The sequence below is a fragment of the Salvelinus alpinus genome, chromosome 31, assembly GCF_045679555.1.
Source record: "Salvelinus alpinus chromosome 31, SLU_Salpinus.1, whole genome shotgun sequence".
NCBI classification, from domain to species: domain Eukaryota; kingdom Metazoa; phylum Chordata; class Actinopteri; order Salmoniformes; family Salmonidae; genus Salvelinus; species Salvelinus alpinus.
In genome coordinates, this window is record NC_092116.1 from 6,445,941 (window position 1) to 6,466,737 (window position 20,797).

Sequence of the window (20,797 nt, forward strand, 5' to 3'; positions counted from 1 at the left end):
CTGTTCAGAGGAGACTGCGTGAATCAGGTCTTCATGGTCGAATTGCTGCAAAGAAACCACTACTAAAGGACACCAATAAGAAGAAGACACTTGCTTGGGCCAAGAAACACAAGCAATGGACAATAGACTGGTGAAAAGCTGTCCTTTGGTCTGATGACTCCAAATTTGAGATTTTTGGTTCTAATCGCTGTGTCTTTGTGAGACGCAGAGTAGGTGAACGGATGATCTCCGCATGTGTGGTTCCCACCGTGAAGCATGGAGGACGAGATGTGATGATGTGGGGATGCTTTGCTAGAATTCAAGGCAGACTTAACCAGCATGGCTACCACAGCATTCTGCAGCGATACACCATCCCATCTGGTTTGTGCTTAGTGGGACCCAAAACACACCTCCAGGCTATGTAAGGGCTATTTTACAAAGAAGGACAGTGATGGAGTGCTGCATCAGATGACCTGGCCTCCACAATCACCCGACTTCAACCCAATTGAAATGGTTTGGGATGAGTTGGCCTGCAGAGTGAAGGAAAATAAGCCAACCAGTGCCCAGCATATGTGGGAACGCCTTCAAGACTGTTGAAAAAGCATTCCAGGTGAAGCTGGTTGAGAGAATGCCAATAGCAAAGTTGTCATCAAGACAAAGGGTGGCTACTTTGAAGAATCTCAAATATAAAATATATTTTGATTTGTCTAACACTTTTTTGGTTACTACATGATTCCATATGTGTTATTTCAGTTTTGATGTCTTCAGTATTATTCTACAATGTAGAAAATAGTCAAAATAAAGAAAAACCCTTGAATGAGTAGGTGTGTCCAAACTTTTCACTGGTAGTGTAAGTAATACAGCCATGGCGCTGTATAAGGAAAAATGCGAAAATCTGTTATCAAAATTCTCAGACACATGCAACCATGTGTTTTTAGTTAGTGTACTCACACTTCGAATAAGAGGTCCAGATGCTAGGAGAAAGGTGCAAGTGAGAGAGAGGAGTGTGGTCATTGTGCTATGCTTGCGTGAGGTTAGCAGGCATAGAGCCCAGAGGGAAGGCATGTTACCTGACAAGTGTGTTAGTATTGCTGCCAAGACATGCTCTGCAAGGTGGTAGGCCTCGGCCACCCACACGTCGATGGCCTCTACCTCTTTGGAATACGCGCTGTCGGACGTAGGTTTGTTTTGGGGAGCAGGATGGTCGGAGGTTGTTGAGGTGAAGGAAGACTGGGATTCCTCAGAGGCCTTGATACTAGACTGAAGGTCATCCTCCTCTTCTTGGCTGCTGCCCAACTCTTTAAGGGCATTGATAGTGAGGTGTTCCTGCTCCAGATCCATGACCATGGTTGGTGTGGACTGGGAGGGAGGACACTCATCCTTGGCTGTGAGACCTTGACGAAGGTCTTCTGGATCTTCATCCTGTCGTGACTTCAGGCACTCCCTCATGAACTCGACGAAGCTGTCCGTGGCACCAGAGACCGAGCAGTCCGGCTCAATGCTTTCTGGATCACTGGTATTGTCTGGCGAATGGTGTCCTGCTTTAGTGTCCTTCTCCGCCACAGCTTCCTGTGGTGGGAGAGTCTTGCTGTTGACCATGCGATCTGCAATGATGTCATCGTTAGGTTTCTTCTCAGTCTTGGGCTCCATGGTGTTGCCAGGCAGTTCGCTCTGGAAAGAGGAAAATGGATCTTTAGGAAACTCCCTGGGAGATGGCTGGCCACCGACTGGCTTGGGGAAGGAATCTTCATCCATGGAGGTGAGATTCTCAAAATCTGAGATCATGGTAGTTGCATTGTTTTGAGGGAGTAGTGTTCCGATATGGATCTGAGAGGTTGGATCTGAGGGAGAAGGCTCTGGTACGGTGTCAAAGTCCAGCTCTTTATTTTCAATGGTGTCATCCGTGGCGTCCAGTGCGTCTTCGTCCTCTTCGTCCTCAAAAGATTGTCTGTCGTATTTACGGATTGTGTCATCCTGCATGTAGTTGGATTTTGAAAGCTCAACTGTCTGCATATAATCTTGTTTAATATCAGACTTGGGGTTCTCTTCAAACTTGGATGTGGGGTGAAGTTCAGGATCCTGAGAAGTAACGTTAGCAGAGCTAGACTTCACTAAGATTTCTTGTGCGTCAGTTGACCAGTCATCGTCATCATAGTCTGTAAAGTCTGAAAGGTTCTCTGCGGTTTTCTCAGAAGGTTTGGCAGTGGACGGAGAAGACTTTTCATTAGACTCATTGGGGGTCTTTGATTTATCAGACTCAACTTTCTGGGCTTGTGACACCTCAGAACTAGAGCTCTTTGACACAGCAGCACCTTGCATCCCATCATTAGATAGTGTTGTCTTTTGATTATCCGTATCGCATTCAGATTTCAAGATCTTGTGTTTAGGTGAGTATTCAGCATCAGAGTCGACAGGAGAGGAGGGAGGAGAGTAACCCTCATATTCTAAGGGGGGAATTTTGGAGAATTCCTTTTTAGTCACATCTGGTTGTGGCTCAGGGGTTTTTGGTGCCTCTTTCTCGGTGTCTTTCACAACTTCAGAACTTTCCTCCTCCTCCTCTTCCTCCACTTCCATCTCCATCTCCTCATCGCTGTAATTCGGCTCGTCTGTCTCAATAACATTGATGGTAGGGACCTGCATTGGCTGCTTTGCTGGAGGAGTTTCCTCTTCTTCGGTAGGGAGAGAGGGAACAGAGGGGTTGGGGGCAGGTGCAGTATCACTTGACAAAGAGGGGGCAGGGAAGGAAGGGGCATGGATGGAGACTGCATCCTCAATGACAGTGTCATCAGAGTCCCCGGAGCTGTCGACTTCGACTACCTCATCACCCCATAGGGCCTGCTTGGTCATTGAGTCCTTCTCTTTTGAGTCAGAGGGAGGGGGTGGTGAGGGAGAGTTAAAACCAGCAGGAGGGGCAGGAGAGGCAGGAGAGGCAGGGAGCTCAGAGTCAAGGTCAGATGGGCCTTGGGTGTCTGTCATGTATGCTGTAGGTAGGAAGCTCAGGTCAAATTCAGATTCGTCCTCAACGCTAGACTGCTGCGCTGGGTCTTTGAACACATTTTTAAGTTTAGGCCCTTCGATGGGAGAGTCCATGAAAGCGTCAGGGACACACGCAAATGCCTCTGGAACATTAGTTATAGCTTTATCTTCCCCTTTTATATCCTGGGATCTGCCATCGTTCTCTAACACAAGAGCATCTTTGTTTGAATCTACTTTGTCCTCAAAGTCAGGCACAGGGGGTAAGTGAGCTCTCATCCAGTCTGCGGTATCTTCAAAATCACTCCCTTGTCGTGCTTCTCCCAGGACCTCAAAGGGAGATTCTGGTGAATCCTGATCAGTGGAGGCTCCTTTTTTCTGGAAGGGTGAGGTGGTCTCTGCCGGCACCTCAGTAGGAGACTTTTCATAGTGGCGCTCTTTGAAGTGAGGAAAGCCTCCATCCGTCTTGGGCTCTGGCTCCTTCTTTGCTGCCAGGGCCTCCAGTGCCTTTATCCTTTCAGACACGGGGGATGTCACGATTGGCGAATCAGCCTTTCCATCAGACGGACCTGATGATGCTTCGCTCCCATAGTTAGCGGGCGAAAACGAGCCGGACTGAGAAGGCCCGGCGAAGCGAAGGGAGGTGGTCACGGCTTCTGAGGAGGGCTTGTCAGAGCCCAGCGCCACTCTTTTGTCTGCATCGGCCATGCACAGAGGTAAGGAGGGGAAGGGGGAGAAAGGAGGGAGGGAATAAAAATCACAGACACACTCAAACTCCCATGCACTTACAGTTATATCCGGCGGAGGCCATTTTGTTGCAGCCCAAGCAGTCATGCATTGCATGGCACTGTATAACTGCAGCAATGGATGAGGGTGTGTCAGTCGGCATGCTGACTTAACATCTCAAGTTGTTGCCATTGAAGAGCATTTTCAATGAGGCAGCGTTCGAAATGACTTGCATGGTCGAAATGAAGCAGCTCCAAACAAAATAACAAAATTGCATATGTAAACAATACTGTTATACAACTGTGTGCCCTGTGGTCGTATATTCATTTATCTAAATGTATATTCATATATTTACAGCTATATAGAATACGGCTGGGGTTTTGTTAATCAGGTACTCTGTCTGACATGTTCTACAAAATACATGGCACTTTATTACTGAAAAAACATACAAACCGCTCTGTTTATCTGGCAGCCCTATCAACTCACCACCCAAAGTTGTCACATCTGAAGAAACAAGATTGGTTAATACACAAAATGTTCTTCCCTCATCATTCCTTCCGCTATCTGGGTTATACCAATGATCTCATGAGAACCGTTGAGCAGTATCTCACATATCCAGAACATAAAAGACCACAGGGATGATATCATAGAACTGAATGTGACACAACGGGGACGAGATATAAAACGTGCCTGGAAGACAAGTCCGGAAGCAAAGGTCACATAGGATAAACACTCCTTGTTTGAACTCGCAAGGCAATTTATGGGTCAGAGACTAGGGTTAAGTGACTGCAGCCTGGTATAAAAGAGTTAAATGATATTACACTATTTCCATAATGGCCTAATTAACACATACAGTGGGTTCCATAATTATTGGCACCCTTGATAAATTTGAGCAAAAAAAAAAAGAAGGTATTAAATAATACCAATACTGAGCTATATTGTATGCTCCCCAAAAATTGGGAAATTATATTATACAGTTGCTCAGAGGAAGATATTTTTTTAAGGGCAATACCGCCACTTTTCAACCTCATATTCATGATCTCCAGCACAATACCAGTGTCTAGATATGTGAAAATGGCGCATTTCTATGATCTGTGGTGAAAAAGTTAAGAACGGCCCTAAAATAATGCTTCTCCGTGACATCACACGGCAGGATTAAAAGTAAGAAAAATGTTGTTTTTCAAAACCCTGCAATGAGTTTCTAGCCAGAGGAACGGTATTTTCTTGCGCCCCACGTCACAGCAAATTTCATTGTATTTGGAAGAAGAAAAAAAATCACTGTTTTTAAAATGTTTCAGCTTTTGATGAGGTCATCGGGTTCTTTTTCGACAAAACATAAAAATGCGCCGTTTTCACATATGTACAAACTGGTATTGTGCTGACATAATGAAAATAAGGTTGAAAAGTGGTGGAGTTGCCCTTAAAACAAGAAAAAAAAGATCTAAAAAAGACGGGTCAAAATGATTGGCACCAATGTGCCCTCTAAACTCTGCGCAGGAGCGCAATAGCCCGGGACTGCCTTGTAGAATAATTACAGCCCATAGAGAGGTACGAGATTAAACTTCACTCAACTTTCTAGATTGGTCCCTATTAGTTAATACTATAAACGTTTCTCTTTACTGTGGCAATTGGGATCGAATCAACGCAACATACCGAAACAAAAATGAACTATGCAAGAGAGTTCGTCACATCTGAGTAAGATTCTATTGCGCACTACTCAGCCGCACTCTCCACAGAACGTGTGGCATAACCAATCAGAGCTGCAGTACACCTATATGCAAATTAACCATTGCCATATATGGATCTGTGCCATTTACTTTAAACTGTAATGTTTTTACACCTGTGGTCCTGAGTTTTGAGGTCAAAGCAAGAGATGCATGTAGCCACGTGTGCACATTTTGTTCAGTTATTATCCCAGTTATAGATCATTTGTAGTCAGCAATAGGGGGGTGATTGCTACCTACAAGAGCACAAAACATGTACATTTCTAGGAAAAGCGAGTCAGGCAAAGAGATGTTTTTTGTTTAAAGGGGCAGTGTTGTATTTTGAGACAGGCTTGAATAAGCTAAGTAGCCAATAGGCAGAAGGTAGCATAATTTGTCTGATTCACTGTAATAATGGTATGGGAATAATAATGTATTTTATTTTGTTAAGTTGTATCTTTCATCAAACAAACACATTTTCAGGTTAGGTTTCAGGTACAGGTTAATGTCAAGCCCTGCAAGTGTTTTTCAAAAGTCTAATGGAATGTAGGCCTACATTGAACACCACACATTGGCTGAATGATAGAACAGCTATTTCCATGTTAAAATGTTATGGGATGGATTTTATCCATTGTTTTTGATTGTAAGCCACTCTGGTAGGCCTACATTATGATCAAAATAGCCACAGTAGCCTACATGGCCACTGTTAAAACTGTAACTTAAAGCGGGTACACCCTCAGTGTTCACAGCAAACGCCAGTTTTCATTACTAGCACCCTCCCCCCTTGCGAGGATAACAAGCCTTTTTCTAAAATGTTTTAGGAAATTGGAGGACACGTTGGTTAGGATCTTAGACCATTCCTCCACACAGAATCTTTCCAGATCCTTAATAACCCGATTTAAGAGCGGAGCAGTGGTCTAAGGCACTGCATCTCAGTGCAAGACGTGTCACTACAGTCCCTGGTTCGATTCCAGGCTTTATCACATTCTGCCGTGATTGGGAGTCCCAAAGGGCGGCACACAATTGGCCCAGGTTCGTCCGGCATTGTAAATAAGAATTTGTTCTTAACTGACTTGCCTAGTTAAATACAAAAATGCTTTATCTTCGTCTGCGCTTATGGCCTGCCTACTTCATTTCAAGCTACAGGTATTCAAATGGGGTTCAAGTCCGGATACTGAGATGGCCCTTGCAAAATATTGATTTTGTGTTTAATTAGCCATTTCTTTGTGGATTTTGATTAGTGCTTGGGGTTGTCGTCTTGCTGGAAGAGTCACTTGCATCCAAGAGTCAGCCTCCTTGCAGAGACAACCAGGTTTTTGGCTAAAAATAGTTAATGATGCCATTGACCTTAACAAGGGCTCCAGGACCAGTGGAAATAAAATATCCCGTAACATAAAAGATACACCACCATATTTTACTGTAGGTATGTGGTACTATTCTGCATTTGCTTCTGTTTTCCAAACACACCACTGGTGTGCGTGGCCAAAGAGCTCTATTTTCATGTCATCTGATCATAGAACTGGTTTCAATCCAAGTGCCAATGACGTTTACCAAAATCAAGGCGGTGCTGTGGTTTGAGTTGAAGAGGGCAGTCCATAAGTGCAGACAAAAGGTTCTCAAGGATCTGGAAAGGTTCTGTATGAAGGAATGGTCTAAGATCCCTCCCAATGTGTTCTCTAATTTCATGAAACATTTTAGAGAAAGGCTCAGTGTCGTTATCCTCGGAAGGGTAGGGTGCTGGCGTATTGAAAACAGGTTTGGCAATCATTTTGACCCATATCTTTTTTAGATTCATTTTTATTACCTGTTAAACATACAGTATCAGTCAAAAAGTTTGGACACACCTACTCATTCAAGGGTTTTTCTTTATTTTTTTACTATTTTCTACATTGTACAATAATAGTGAAGTCATCAAAACTATGAAATAACATATATGGACTCATGTAGTAACCTAAAAAAGTGTTAAACAAAATCAAAATATATTTTATATTTGAGATTCTTCAAAGTAGCAACCCTTTGCCTTGACAGCTTTGCACACTCTTGGCATTCTCCCAAGTAGCTTCACGAGGTAGTCACCTGGAATGCATTTCAATTAATAGGTGTGCCTTGTTAAAAGTTAATTTGTGGAATTTCTTTCCTTCTTAATGCATTTGAGCCAATCAGTTGTGTTGTGACAAGGTAGGGGTGGTATACAGAAGATGGTCTTTTACCGAATAGGTCCAACCGCCATGTCTTTGTGTGATGCAGAGTAGGTGATCAGATGATCTATGCATGTGTGGTTCCCACTGTAAAGCATGGAGGAGGTGGTGTGATGGTGCTTTGTTGGAGACACTGTCTGTGATTTATTTATTTTTAGCATGGGTCCCCAGATCCTCAAAAGGTTTTACAGCTGCACCATCGAGAGCATCCTGACCGGTTGCATCACCGCCTGTTGTGGCAATTGCTTAGTATCTGACTGTAAGGCGCTCCAGAGGGTAGTGCGTACGGCTCAATACATCACTGGGGCAAAGCTTCCTGCAATCCAGGACCTATATACCAGGTTGTGTCAGAGGAAGGCCCCAAAAAATTGTCAAAGACTCCAGTCTGTTCTCTCTGCTACCACACGGCAAGCAGTACTGGAGCACTAAGTCTAGGTCCAAAAGGCTTCTTAACAGCTTCTACCCCCAAGCTATAAAAACAGCTGAACAATTAATCAAGTAGCCACCCAGACTATTTATATTGACCCCCCCCCAATTTGTTTTTACACTGCTGCTACTCACTGTTTATCATCTATGCATAGTCCCTTTACCCCTACCTACATGTACACATTACCTTGACTAACCTGTACCCCCGTACATTTACTCAGGGACCGGTGCCCCCTGTATATAGCCTTGTTATTGTTATGTAATTCTACTGTGTTACTTTTATTTAGTAAATATTTTCTTAACTCTACTGCACTGTTGGGTAAGGGTTTGTAAGTAAGCATTTCACGGTAAGGTCTACACCTGTTGTATTTGGTGACAAATAAAATTGGATTTATATTCAAGGCACACTTAACAGAGTGAAGGAAAAGCAGCCAACAAGTGCTCAGCATATGTGGGAACTCCTTCAAGACTGTTAGAAAAGCATTCCAGGTGAATCTGGTTGAGAGAATGCCAAGAGTGTGCAAAGCTGTCATCAAGGCAAAGGCTGGCTACTTTGAAGAATCTCAAATATAAAATATATTTTGATTTGTTTAACACTTTTTTGGTTACTAAATGATTCCATGTGTGTTATTTCATAGTTTTGATGTCTTCACAATTGTTGTACAATGTAGAAAATAGTACAAATAAAGAAAAACCCTTGAAAGTGTGTCCAAACTTTTGACCGGTATTGTATTTTTCCCTGAGCAATTGTATTAGTAAAAAATTATATTTCCTAATTGTTTTTAGCATACACCATAGCTCAGTATTTGTATAATTTAATTTTTTCTCATCTTTATCAAGGGTGCCAATAATTATGGACCCACTGTACATCCTTTACCCATGAGCTGTGGCTCCCATTTTAACACAACCTCTTTAGGCCTACATACCAAGGGGAATACACTTCCTGATGTCTTTAATACTGCAGATGTATGTATGTAAGTAAGTAATGTAATGCAGAGCTCATTATAATAATCATGTTAATGCATCGTACCTCAATCTTGTAAATTAGGTACGATATTAATCAAGCAGTTTAACGCAGATCCAATATCTTTAATGTACTTGAATGACTCATCCCTGGAATGTATACAAGCATTAGAGCAAGAAATATAACGAATAGAATGCGGAATGAATGTAAAACGTAATTGATTTACAGGACTCGTCTCATTCGCAGAGGAGGGCCTATGGGCCAACTTTCATGGCTGTAACTTGCACTCTACTGGCCTCTGTCTACCCTGCTATCTGTTAAATCAACAGGAAGATGTAACTGAACCGCAAATGCTACGTTTACACAGGCAGGCTAATTATGGTCTTTTTTTTTCACTAATTGGTATTTTGACCAATCAGATCAGCTCTGAAAAGATCTGATGTGAAAATATCTGATGTGATTGGTCAAACGACCAATTAGTAGAACTAAGATCAGAATTCGTCTGCCTGTAAAACGCAGCCAGATTTTCTAAACACCCAGCTAACACAACACAGAGAAAAAGCTGGACAATGCCCCTGGTGTGGGGAGGCTTCCTAAATAATGATGTCCCGCCTGTGCGTCTGTCTGTCAATCACGTCACTAAGCGAGCTAACCCGCCGCAATCTCCTCATGCCAGAGCAGAGGTGACATTAGAATTGGACTGGAACAAGGATCCCCCTCCAATGACAGAGTGCCACAGGTATCCTGGGGCGGGGGGCATACATACATAGTCTGCAATAATCACATGATCCCTTTTCAGTCCCATGGTCCGCCCCTGTCAATTTCAACACAGGGCGACAAGCGAACATGGAGAATTGGCAGCTATAAAAACCAGACTGGACATTAATACGAATTAGTCAAAAAGGTATGACAGAAGAACAAATCAATGGTGTTTTCATTTCATATTAAATGTGACCGTACATTTCATAAACTAGCCTACTCAATAACTTACATCAACGAGTTATCTGTAGTATTTTGTAATCCCTAATAACACGACCCAAAACACTTCATAAGAAACACTGTCAAAGGGGAGTTTTATCTATCGTCACCCACTTGAACTGTTTTGTAATACTCATTCATCCTCAAATGAGAGCATCACTGAACTTCCACGCCTCACTCCTCTTACGCAATCTACTCCCCATAGTCATTGGAGTTGAGTGAGAGTGTTAAAGTGTGTGGGCTTCAAAAAGGGACACTTTCAGTACTAATCCCCATTTTAATGGACTGTTGAGCAGAGGCAGAGCTGAAGAGGCAAAGTGAGAGGTTTTTACTCTGCCCAAAATCTGTCCATGAAATTAAGGCCACGAAGTGAGGAATTTTTGTAAGGATGTCATTGACAGTGTCGAATTTGGTCAACAAACCGCTTTATTTCTAATTTTCTACGCAAGGCTTATTTGACCGAATAGATGTTTCATAATGTTAGGTTGTTACGAATGCACTGATAAGTGAATGGCATTTCGGCAACTTTGAAAATTACAACTATATTGCCATTGTGCCTGTTGTCAGAGACATCCACGATTGTGTCCTCACTTTCTATAACCCGTTTTAGCATGGAAATTGCCATTGAGGGCTTCCACTATTTTAAAGTAGTCAACTGGATGGGGATTCCTATTAGTTGGTTAGCAATAGGCCAATGAAAAAGAAAATGAACTGCTTTAAAATGGAGATTAGAGTTGGACCGGGACAAGGACCATACATAGTCACAAGATGTCCCAAGCAACTGCTCCAATAATCACGATTGACTACTTTAAAATGGAGATGCTGTCAAAGATGAGTCCTATATCTCTTATGGCCTGTTGTTCACACGCTTATCTGCCCTCCCGTTGGCTAGAATGGTCCAACCTGATATCGTCTCCTCCCGCCTGCCTTCCATTTTTGAGGACATGCATTTCCATCGTTAGAGCGGTCACTTGACTATTTGTCAATATAATAGACAATCATTGGCACAGGCCAACCAACATCTCACATCTCATAATATGCCTAGGAAAGCAACTTAAAAGGGATGTGCTTCTTCACGATGAGAAAGTCTCAATCACCTCAATAATTTTGACACTATGGGAAGGAGTCAAATTGTTTACTTGATAAGACAGTCTTCCAGTAATTCCATTAAGGATTCCATCTTAGCTAGGATGCACGTTTGCCTCTCGTCAAGCAAAAGTTAGATATCTTTATAAGGACCAGAACGGCATGTTACATACGCACTTCAAGGCAAGAGGATATTGTGCCTCTAAGTCACATTCCACGTGTGCATCAAATCCCGTGGTGGTAGGCCTACAATCTGTTATTGTTAAGCATTCGCCAAAAAAGTCTGAATCCAGCCAAATATTTTTGCTGCAGAGGAATCACATAATGATAAGAGATCAAATTCCATTGGGTACAGCCCTGTCATATCCAATTAGTGATGAAGGGAATAGGTCCCAAGGCCCATCTCCCTCACTGTGTGATTAGCTCACTCTTTGACTGTGTGAATATCCTAGCACTACATAGGATAGATTTTCAGTTTCTGCCCATCTAGTCGGGGGTTTAATAATCTCTATACTATTCATTCTTTAGGTTACTTCCTAGGCCTACAAACACACTGTATTATTATAAATACTACAAAATTGTGTTGTAGAAAAGAAACCCAAAAAAGCCAAATCAAGAGATAAAATCAAAAGAACAACATCTAAACAATGAAACCATAAAAGAAAACCTACTTTTTGGCTCCAGCAGAGGTCACATGCAAAAAGCATAAGAAGCAATAAGCAGAGGTGGTGGTACAGCGGGCAGTCAGGGTCCAGGGCTCAGACCCCGGCCTGGAGAAGGCATAGAGCAGAGGTGGTGGGACAGCGGGCAGCCAGGGTCCAGGGCTCAGACCCCGGCCTGGAGAAGGCATAGAGCAGTGAGTGGAGTGGATCCCTTCACAGTGCTTCTCATCCTCCAGTGCCGGTGATGGTACTGGGGCGGGATGGATGGGGAGGGGGGCTTCTAGAGATAGGGCCTAAGGCCTGGAGGGAAGGGGCCATCTATCCAAGGACAGCTAGGGTCCCCTGGGACAACCAACCTGATCCATTTTTAGAGTTCTAGCTCCTCCCGCACACAAAGTGATCTTGAACTTCTCTCTGCTTTCTTAAAATAAGTGGCAATCTTGGGATTATCTTGGACCTACAGTGCCGTTGACCTAAATAATGTGACAGAGCAGGCAGTAAAGACTGGAAATGGATCAGCTTGCTGTTATACAGTGGGGAGTGGAGACGTTTTTTCCCACATCTTTGATTTCTAGGTCTTGTCAGTTTTCTGATGGGGTAAAAACAGAGCAGGTTGCTTTTGGAGGGGAGTACGAGAGCTTGGGGGAATGACTAAACTAATTTGAAACATGATCTTCTTCACTGTATTGCTTGTTTGAGTACATAACGGTACTCTAGGTCACCCTTTTCAAGTGTTTGATGCCAATTTATTCCGATCGAAATTCCAATCTATTCCATTGAGAACGGCTCTATTCCAAATTGGGAATGTCAATACATTCCATTGGGAATCAACGTACTGTAGCACTACACCATCAATAGATGGCTTACTAATTTTCTGTACATAACAATTAGACCTGTGGATTAATCACCATCACGTATCCGGCTGTGTCTAGCCTATATACTGTAGACAATATAGTACCTAGGTTGGGTACATTACATGTATGCCCGAAGAGATGTTTCCTCTGGCAACAGAGATTAAAACGTTTTTAAGCCTGAACTCAAACCCTAAAAACAGTGATTCTCCCTTGACATGCACCATCGGTGTCAGTCAGGGGCTATGGGGTTAGCCATTTCGCTGCTATTAATTGAGTATTTCATGCCTCCAGTTGGGGGGGGGGGGGGGTTAAAATTCCAACTGTCAGACACTGTTGAAAGCGGGATGGGCCTTGCTGCCCTGCTAAATTGCAATTAGTGCAGGCAGCAGAGGGTCAGCAGCATAGGAAACAGATGGGATGACGTTACAGGGCTCCTAGAGGGAAGGAGCGGGGTGGGGGTTGGTTGACGATTGCGGAGTAGGGGATGATAGGTTGCAGGTTTCTTTGCAGGCCTCTAGTATGAAGTTCTTGGTCTGGTCTGGCCTAGAGGAGGAGAGGGGCACTAGAGAGAGGGATGGAAGGCATTACAGTGGCAGCCGAGCAGAAGAAAAGGACAGAGAAAGAGAGAGGGAGGATAGAGGACAGCAGGCGAGCACCGTAAGAGAACCATACACTTGCCTTGCGGAGACTGAATGAGAGATACAGGCGAAGAGGAAAGAAAGGAATCTGAAAAAATAAAAAGGACAGAATAATGAACATCCTACAGTGGCAGAAAATAACTCCCATCTCCATAACAACCCGTACCCACCCTGCCCAATTTTAAACATTAACAAAAACATTGATTAACTGGATGCCTGGTGGGGCTTCCACTATCCAACCTTATAACTGTACAATATGCTCTATAAACTTAGTGTCAGAAACTACAGTGAAAAATCTACTAATATACTCTAACCCCATGCAACTGTTAGCGTCCACAAATTTACTACCAATAAACACCTAGAATCAATTTAATCCATGCACTTAACTTTTCCTATGCAGGCAAAGAGAAGACAATAACAGCGATATGACCAACAACAAACTATGACAAACACAAATTCTATTTTACTACACACAAATAACAACGATGCTTCCGACAACGCATTCTATAACAGGCAATTATATGGCATTTTCCACGCAATTTATTTGCAATGTGCACATATTTCTCCCGTGGTTTACGACACCCGATGCCAACCAAGCAGCAACACTGCACTCACTTGATGGCAATTATGCAGAGAGTGATCAAATTTTCTGCCTCACTTCTGAATCTCATGTGATCTTGATGAACAAGAACAGCCTTTGTAGAGCACCATTACCATCAAACAGCTTCCTTGAATATCAAACTAACAAGAAGTGCACGGCTTTGCTCTTTCCTTCTCACACATGTCACGGTTCGGGAACACCGAGGGGAGACTTTCTGGGGAATTTTCTCAGCCGTGAGTGGGATGGTATGTAAAGTTCATGAGCTGGATGATCAAGAAGCAATTTGGTCGCCCAAACTGAAATCACATCAGAGACTGGCTGGGCAGGTTGGCGAACTCTTGCTGTACAGCAGTCCTTTGTTAAAAGACTCGCCCAGACACGTTAATCCTACCTATGACACACCTTCATTCTTTCCCACAATCAGAGATGAGTCAACATTCTTCTTCTTTCGCTGACATTTCCAAATGGCCCGAAACCATTGCAAGAACCACTTCAGACCGAAGCGTCCACAAAAGGCCATCCTCAAAATGTCACTTATCTAAGAAGATCTATGCAAGAGAAACAAGGCACATTTTTTGTTGCCTTTTTACAGACTTGGACCATGGCTCTAGACAAGGTTTAAACATAGCTTCATATAGCTCATGTTTTCAACACTTTCAGCCGTGTGATAAATCTATCACGGGCAGCTGACCTGAGTAGGAAGAGAACCTGCTTTGGCACTACGCAGCCCTATACTCTACTACTAGATCTGGATGTCGGACTATGCCCGAGGGCCGATGATACGGAACTGGAGGAGGCCCTAACATGGCATCCCAGTCACGCCAGCCATTTCTGTCCCTTCCCGAGGAGAGCCAAGACATGACACTCAAATACCCCCCGGGGTCAGTTTGCTGCCTCAGCCCGATTCACTGACCTTAGAGATGATATGGTCTGTTCCCGAGCAGAGCAGCAGTCTCCCAGAGAGGGGGAGAAAATGAGTAGCAGAGATAGAACAAGAATGGCACAGAGGGAAAGGGAGACGAAAGTACCCCATGTTCTCTCCAGACTATCTCACATAAACTATGGCCATATCTGCATGCTCCTCACTGCATAGGACTAGATTCCAGATCATTCCTCAGCATGTATCTGTACTTTTATCGCTCTCAAGATAAAAAATCAGCAGCATGTTGAATCCCTACTCAGGGAAATACAACATTTCACCTGATTAGATCACTGGTCCAAAAGGACTCCCTAGTCACTACTGTATATTTAGTGTCATTTGGAAGTGCACGTGTCTGTCAAACTAAACAGAAACCTCGTCGTTGTCTCTGACCTTGACCGTCTTTCTAATTGAAAACAGGTGCAGAACCGCAATCAAATGTGCATAGCCTATGAAACCGGAGAGCCAGCAGAGCACTGGGTTTAGCTTTGATAGCGGCCGGTAAAATTACTTTATCGATGAGTTTGAATAATGTTTCTCCAAGAGTTGCATTGGTTTTACTGGCAGTGCAGGAAGAAACGAAATACAGCACTGACTCAAGCAATTACGAGTTTGACACCATGAATATCGTTTCTCATTCAGAACTCATTGTAACGCGAATTCTTCCGTACCGTCTAAGAGTAGAGCTATGGCATTCTGCCTGCTGTCGTAGATAAACGGTTCCATTGACAGAGCTTGCACAATCACCTTGTCAAAGTGACATGAAAAGAATAGGGGATGCTTTTCATGAACTTAACAACCCTGACAATCAGACTCAATGCAAATTTAGACGCAAGATATCTTGAGCCTTAAGATCTCTCTGGTCACTTCCTTAGTGACCAGTGCAACAAATGCCACTCAAATGTGTTGAGAAGGAAGTACTAGGCCTAAGAGAGACTGACCAGTGGTCTAGCAGTCTGGTGCAACACTGGGCATCAACAGATGGTATGATACCAAAGTAAAGGACCCAATGAATAACACAGCACTACCCTGGTCTGGGCCGTATTGCATTCAGCTGAATACTCTGCTGGATTCAGTAGATTTATATAGTTCCATTTGGATTCCTCTAGACTGGGTGCTGTGTTAACTCAGCCATGTGACATCTGAAACTGTATGACAGTAGCGGCAAGGGTCCAGTGACATCTTTGGTGTCATCATTGCCTGATCATACAGCCGAGGTAAGGAGGAAAATGGCACCGATAAGTCAGCAAGAGACTTCCGCATGACTGGGGTGAAATGAAAGAACACGTGAACATTTGGTTTTTGAAGGATTTACTTCAGAAAAATGCGAAGGCAATGCCAATTTCTTGGAGAATTGCTCAAAACCTTAGTTACACTTTCAAAACAGAATAAAATGAATTATTATTCTCCCCGTTGAAACATGTATTGGTTAGTAAATACCTTTGTTGTAACATAACAACTAACGTACTCTTTTCAGCATGGCTTTTAAATTATATACAGTAAACTATATTTAAAACGAGGTTTGTTATTAACGGATGCTTGTAAGACATGGTTAGCTGAATATATAAATTAAATCGATTTCAAATGCCCCTCCCTAATGACCAATAAGCTGTCAGTTTGAAGATCGTTGCAGAGGCAAGAGTGTCCATTTCTTTTCATCATATGGGCCTAGACGGCAATGTTCGCTGTAAGCTGCACGGGTGCACAGTAGCCCGAGATGGCCGCGTAGCTCCCCCAGGACTGCTGCGCAGAAGAATGATCAGCCCACGGAGAGAAGCACGAGATTAGAAAGTTGAGTTAAGTTCAGAGCAGTGGTCACCAAGCGTTCGGTCGTGATCGACTGGTCGATCTCCAAGACATTCCTAGTCGATTGCCAAACATTTCTGTTAAAAACCTAAGATAAAGCCTTTTTTCCCATTATTAGTCTGGGCTGTTAGCAGTAGGTGCACCGGATTCAGCTGCCCTGCGTGCCGGGTAGGCACACTGTTGCCATTTTGAACCATTTCATGTGTCTGAAGGTACAAACTCTGCCTTCCCACTGGGCCAGGGGGAGCAAATCAAGTGCCCTACCGCTGGCCAATCGGGTGGCTCAGATTACCGTGTCTGCAGTAACGTAGAAGGCATAAAAGAAAGCTACAGCAAAGTTGATACTGTGAGATTTCAAAACGTTTAAAACCACGACTAGAGAGAAACTGTCAACAAATAAAACAAAGAGCTGCTGTTTTTATGAGTGAGTGAATGTTTAAGTTCTTACTCAGCACTTAGTACACTTTTATAAGCCATAAAATACACGTTCTTCCTATTTCCACTCAGGGCTACAAGAAGCACTGCAGCAGTAATGAATGAGTAGGAAAGTCTATTGATAGGCTTGCGTTGTTGTTGTTATTATTAGCAACTTTGGTCTTTTTTAATATTGAGAAATATTTCAGTTTCTCTGTTCATAGGAGTAACAACGTGCATTTGTGCATGAGGCAGAAACAATGAGGTGCAACACGAGTTTCGCCATCAGTTGGAAGGTGTCCCTTTTTGGTCAGCGTCTGTGGAGGAAAGGGAGAGCGGAGGGACGGTGAGAGGCGGACCCTCAGCCTGCTGCTCTCTCCTTCCTCTGAAACTGACCATCAGACGTAGGCATCATCAGCCCAGTAAAATAAAAATAAAAAGTGAATTATTTAAATGTATGCTCACTCAGCTGTGCCTCACAAGTAATACAACAACAGATCTATTATCGGTGTGATCATATAGCCTACCGCAAATTTTGAAATATATATTTTTTAAATGGCCCAAATAACAATGCAATGGCAGGGCAATTTAAGCGAAGCCAACATGTGGTGATAATGTATTGGGCCTATAGCTTACTGCACAAACCTCATTGCTACAGTAGTGTTTATAATTGGTTAATGTTGCATAGGCTTACATTTTTTAAGTCATGTAAAAAGAAAATCTGAGCAGTAGATATCAGCTTGCAATTTGACTCAGAAAGTGATCTTGACTCAGAAAAGGTTGGTGACCACTGTTCTAAAGTTTTCCCTGTTAACACCATCAACGTTTCCCTTCACTGTGGCAATTGTGATCAAATCAACGCAATACTCACTTTCAATGCAACATACCCAAACAAAACAAATTATGCAAGAGATTCTGATGTAGGCAGAACGCATCGGAGTAGGATTCTATTACAATGATACACATGACTCAGCCCGTACTCTATACAGACCGGTGTGGCATAAACAATCACAGCTGCAGGAGGCCTATATGCAAATAGACCATTGCCATGTATGGATCTGTGCCATTTACTTTGAACTGGACTGTGTTTACAGCATGAGCGGTCGTGAGTAGATGCGCTTATTTTGAGATCAAAGCGAGAGCTGCATGTAGCCACGGGTGCACATTTTGTTCATATCCTTTGCCAGTTAATGAGTTCTTAGCCCAGTTATAGATCATTTGTAGTCAGCAATAGGGGAGTGATTGCTCCCTACAAAAGCACAAAACATGTACATTTCAAGACATCTTTGAAAAACGTGTCAGGTAGATTGTTTTTGTCTTAAAGGGGCAGTGTTGTATTTTGAGACAGGCTTGAATAAGCTATGGGGGTAGTATAATTTGTCTGATTTTCTGTAATAATGGTATGGGAATAATATTGAATTTTATTTTGTAAAATGGTTTCTTGTATCAAACACAACAATATGTTCAGTCACCTCCTTGTCTAAAGGACAAGTGGATAAACGGGTTAATGTCAAGCCCTGCGTGTGTTTTTCAAAAGTCCCATGGAATGTAGGCCTACATTGAATACCACACATTGGCTGAAAGATAGCTGTTCTATTTCCATGTTAAAATGTTATGGGATGGATTTTCTCCATTGTAGGCCACTCTGGTAGGCCCCCATTACGATCAAATAGCCACAGTAGCCTTCCTGGCCACTTAAAATTGTAATTTAACGCGGGTACACCCTCAGTGTTCACAGTTAACATTCAACGTTCAAGCTCAGCAGACGTGAAATTTGCTCAGTGCTGGAAGAAAAAAAATACAGGCGCGTGCGCAACTATGGGGCAAAAAAGACGGTTGGCTTAGACCGTTGACATGTAAACTATATTTAGTCTCTGAGTGTTTATTGAAAACATAAATACATTTGAACTTGTCTCAAATACATCGTTACAGTTGTTGGTTCCAAAGATAGCTAGCGAATGTTTGCTGTATTAGAATAGACATGACATCAAAACAAGACATGGTAATATGCCGAGTTCAAAACAACTAAATACTCGGAAATCTCCGATAAGTGAACGCACTTTAGTAGGAAATCAGAGATTTCCCAGTTTCCCGTTGTTTAGAACACGCCATAAAACCTACAGTAGGCTACACATTCTAGGATTAAAGAAAAGAAAAGCAGACCATAGAATAAATGCATCATTGTAACGAATGAGAGGGATTGGACTGTGAAACACTAATCTTCTCGCATGGGTTTGTTTACCAATGCCGAGACGATTTGGAGGTCCTCCCTTCATTTGCCGTTTCCCAGTAACAATGCATCTGCAGTGCAGATTACCGTCGCCGCAACATGTAGCCATTTCACCGCGGGCCAACTAGGGAGTAAAATGTGTCACCATGTTCTGCTCCCTTGTCTGATACTAAATAAAAAGTTAGGTCAAAGTAGAGGTTGGAGGGGACGTTGACAAAGCACACAAAAGACAGCCCCCGAAGCCTTGCAACCAGCGGGAGACTGGTTTAGTGTTCCATCCAATCGTGGTGCGTGTTTCTCAAGCCAACTATCTGTGTTTTTGAACAATTTCTCGTCAGTGTAATATCGTTCGATTCCATAACGGGCGATGGGTGCTTACTGGTCTAGCAGAATTTCTAATAGAGCATTTAGGCTAACACCCTTTTAACGCCCACAATGAAGAAAATTGCCTCATATCTGCTTACAAGGCCTGCACTTGTCCCTCTTCAACAACTTTACCATTTCAAGTGTCTACAGGGAAGATGCCAATATAAGTCTGCATAACAAACGAAAAAATAAGTGCAAGTATTTTCATTTAAGTCCCTTTTACGGACCTAAAAAAATTGTGGTTTTGACGGTCTGCCATTAAAGCTACGGGCTACTTTATCTCAAAGCACCTGTGTTATTGAAAGTTTAAAACACCATGTCTATGTTGACCATTTCAACGTTTCCGTTGAATTAGGTACAGCTTTCTCTTACCAGACATTTTTGAGTCTTTGGCCGCAACAGAGTTTTGTCCATCGGCCAGCCCCTGCGACGATGATATCTGGTCGAACTGGGTCATTGGATCTGCCATTTTACTATAATTTCAAAATATTCTGCACGGTGGCGGCGAGAATTTGTTGTGTATTATTGCTGTCCTTAAAATGTCTTCTTCCAACTTGCCTCGTATTCCCCAAGACCTGGACGCAGTGTCACCGAGCCTGTACACCTTCACGCGCACTGTGTGGATGGAGGGCACTGTATGGTTGAGGACTGATCGAGAGAGCAAAACAAGGAGTGTATTCATTCCGCCAATTCTGTTGCAAAACGGAACGATACGGGGAGGGACCTACCTAAAATTGTCCAATAGAAACTCTAGTTTTAGTTACAAACTGTTTGGCGAATGAATGTACCCGAGATTGATATTTGCCATTGGCTCATTTAAAGGGCAATACCCAACATTTTCTCGCGTTTCAGGGCAACAGCGTGTTATATGCCGCGTTCAAGTGCTAGTCGGAACTAGGAAATGTTCGACTTAACTAGTTGTAGTTATAAACTGAACCAGATTCTGGCCTTACATGAGACGTTGAATATGGTGATTCTCCTTTAAGCCCGGGAAGTAGCTGTTCAATTTGCTATTCACCAGCTTTTCAAGCTTAATAATGTCAAAATATGTTAGGTAGCCTACTTATCAAAAAAAATTGCGTTTCATTGAGCAACTATCATCATTATTGCCGGTAGGTAATTCCAAAAAGGGTCTAAATAAAAAGTTGGAACCATGTGTTTTATGTATTTGATACCATTTCACTCCAACCCTTACCACGAGCCTGCCCTCCCCAATTAAGGTGCCACCAACCTCGTCTGTAGTACACTGTTGTAGGTGATAAAACAGATCTGTA

General features: G+C 42.9%; 1 protein-coding gene across 4 annotated transcripts in view; it reads right to left on the reverse strand.

The window, feature by feature from the left end:
- LOC139561201 (reticulon-3-like) overlaps nt 1-20,220 on the reverse strand; it is a 35,085-nt gene extending 14,865 nt beyond the window's left edge. Inside the window, exons 1-3 of one of the 4 annotated variants that reach the window (XM_071378150.1) lie at nt 19,896-20,203; nt 13,228-13,275; nt 1,050-3,647 (exon numbers count right to left, since the gene is read on the reverse strand). In XM_071378150.1, the coding sequence (XP_071234251.1) occupies nt 1,050-3,647; nt 13,228-13,275; nt 19,896-19,992 (2,743 nt within the window). In that variant the 5' untranslated portion in view covers nt 19,993-20,203. Of the gene's footprint in view, nt 1-1,049; nt 3,648-13,227; nt 13,276-19,169; nt 19,219-19,895 lie in introns of those variants that run through there. The other 3 variants (XM_071378151.1, XM_071378152.1, XM_071378153.1) reach the window with 3 other exon arrangements.
- Nucleotides 20,221-20,797: the final 577 nt, after the last annotated feature.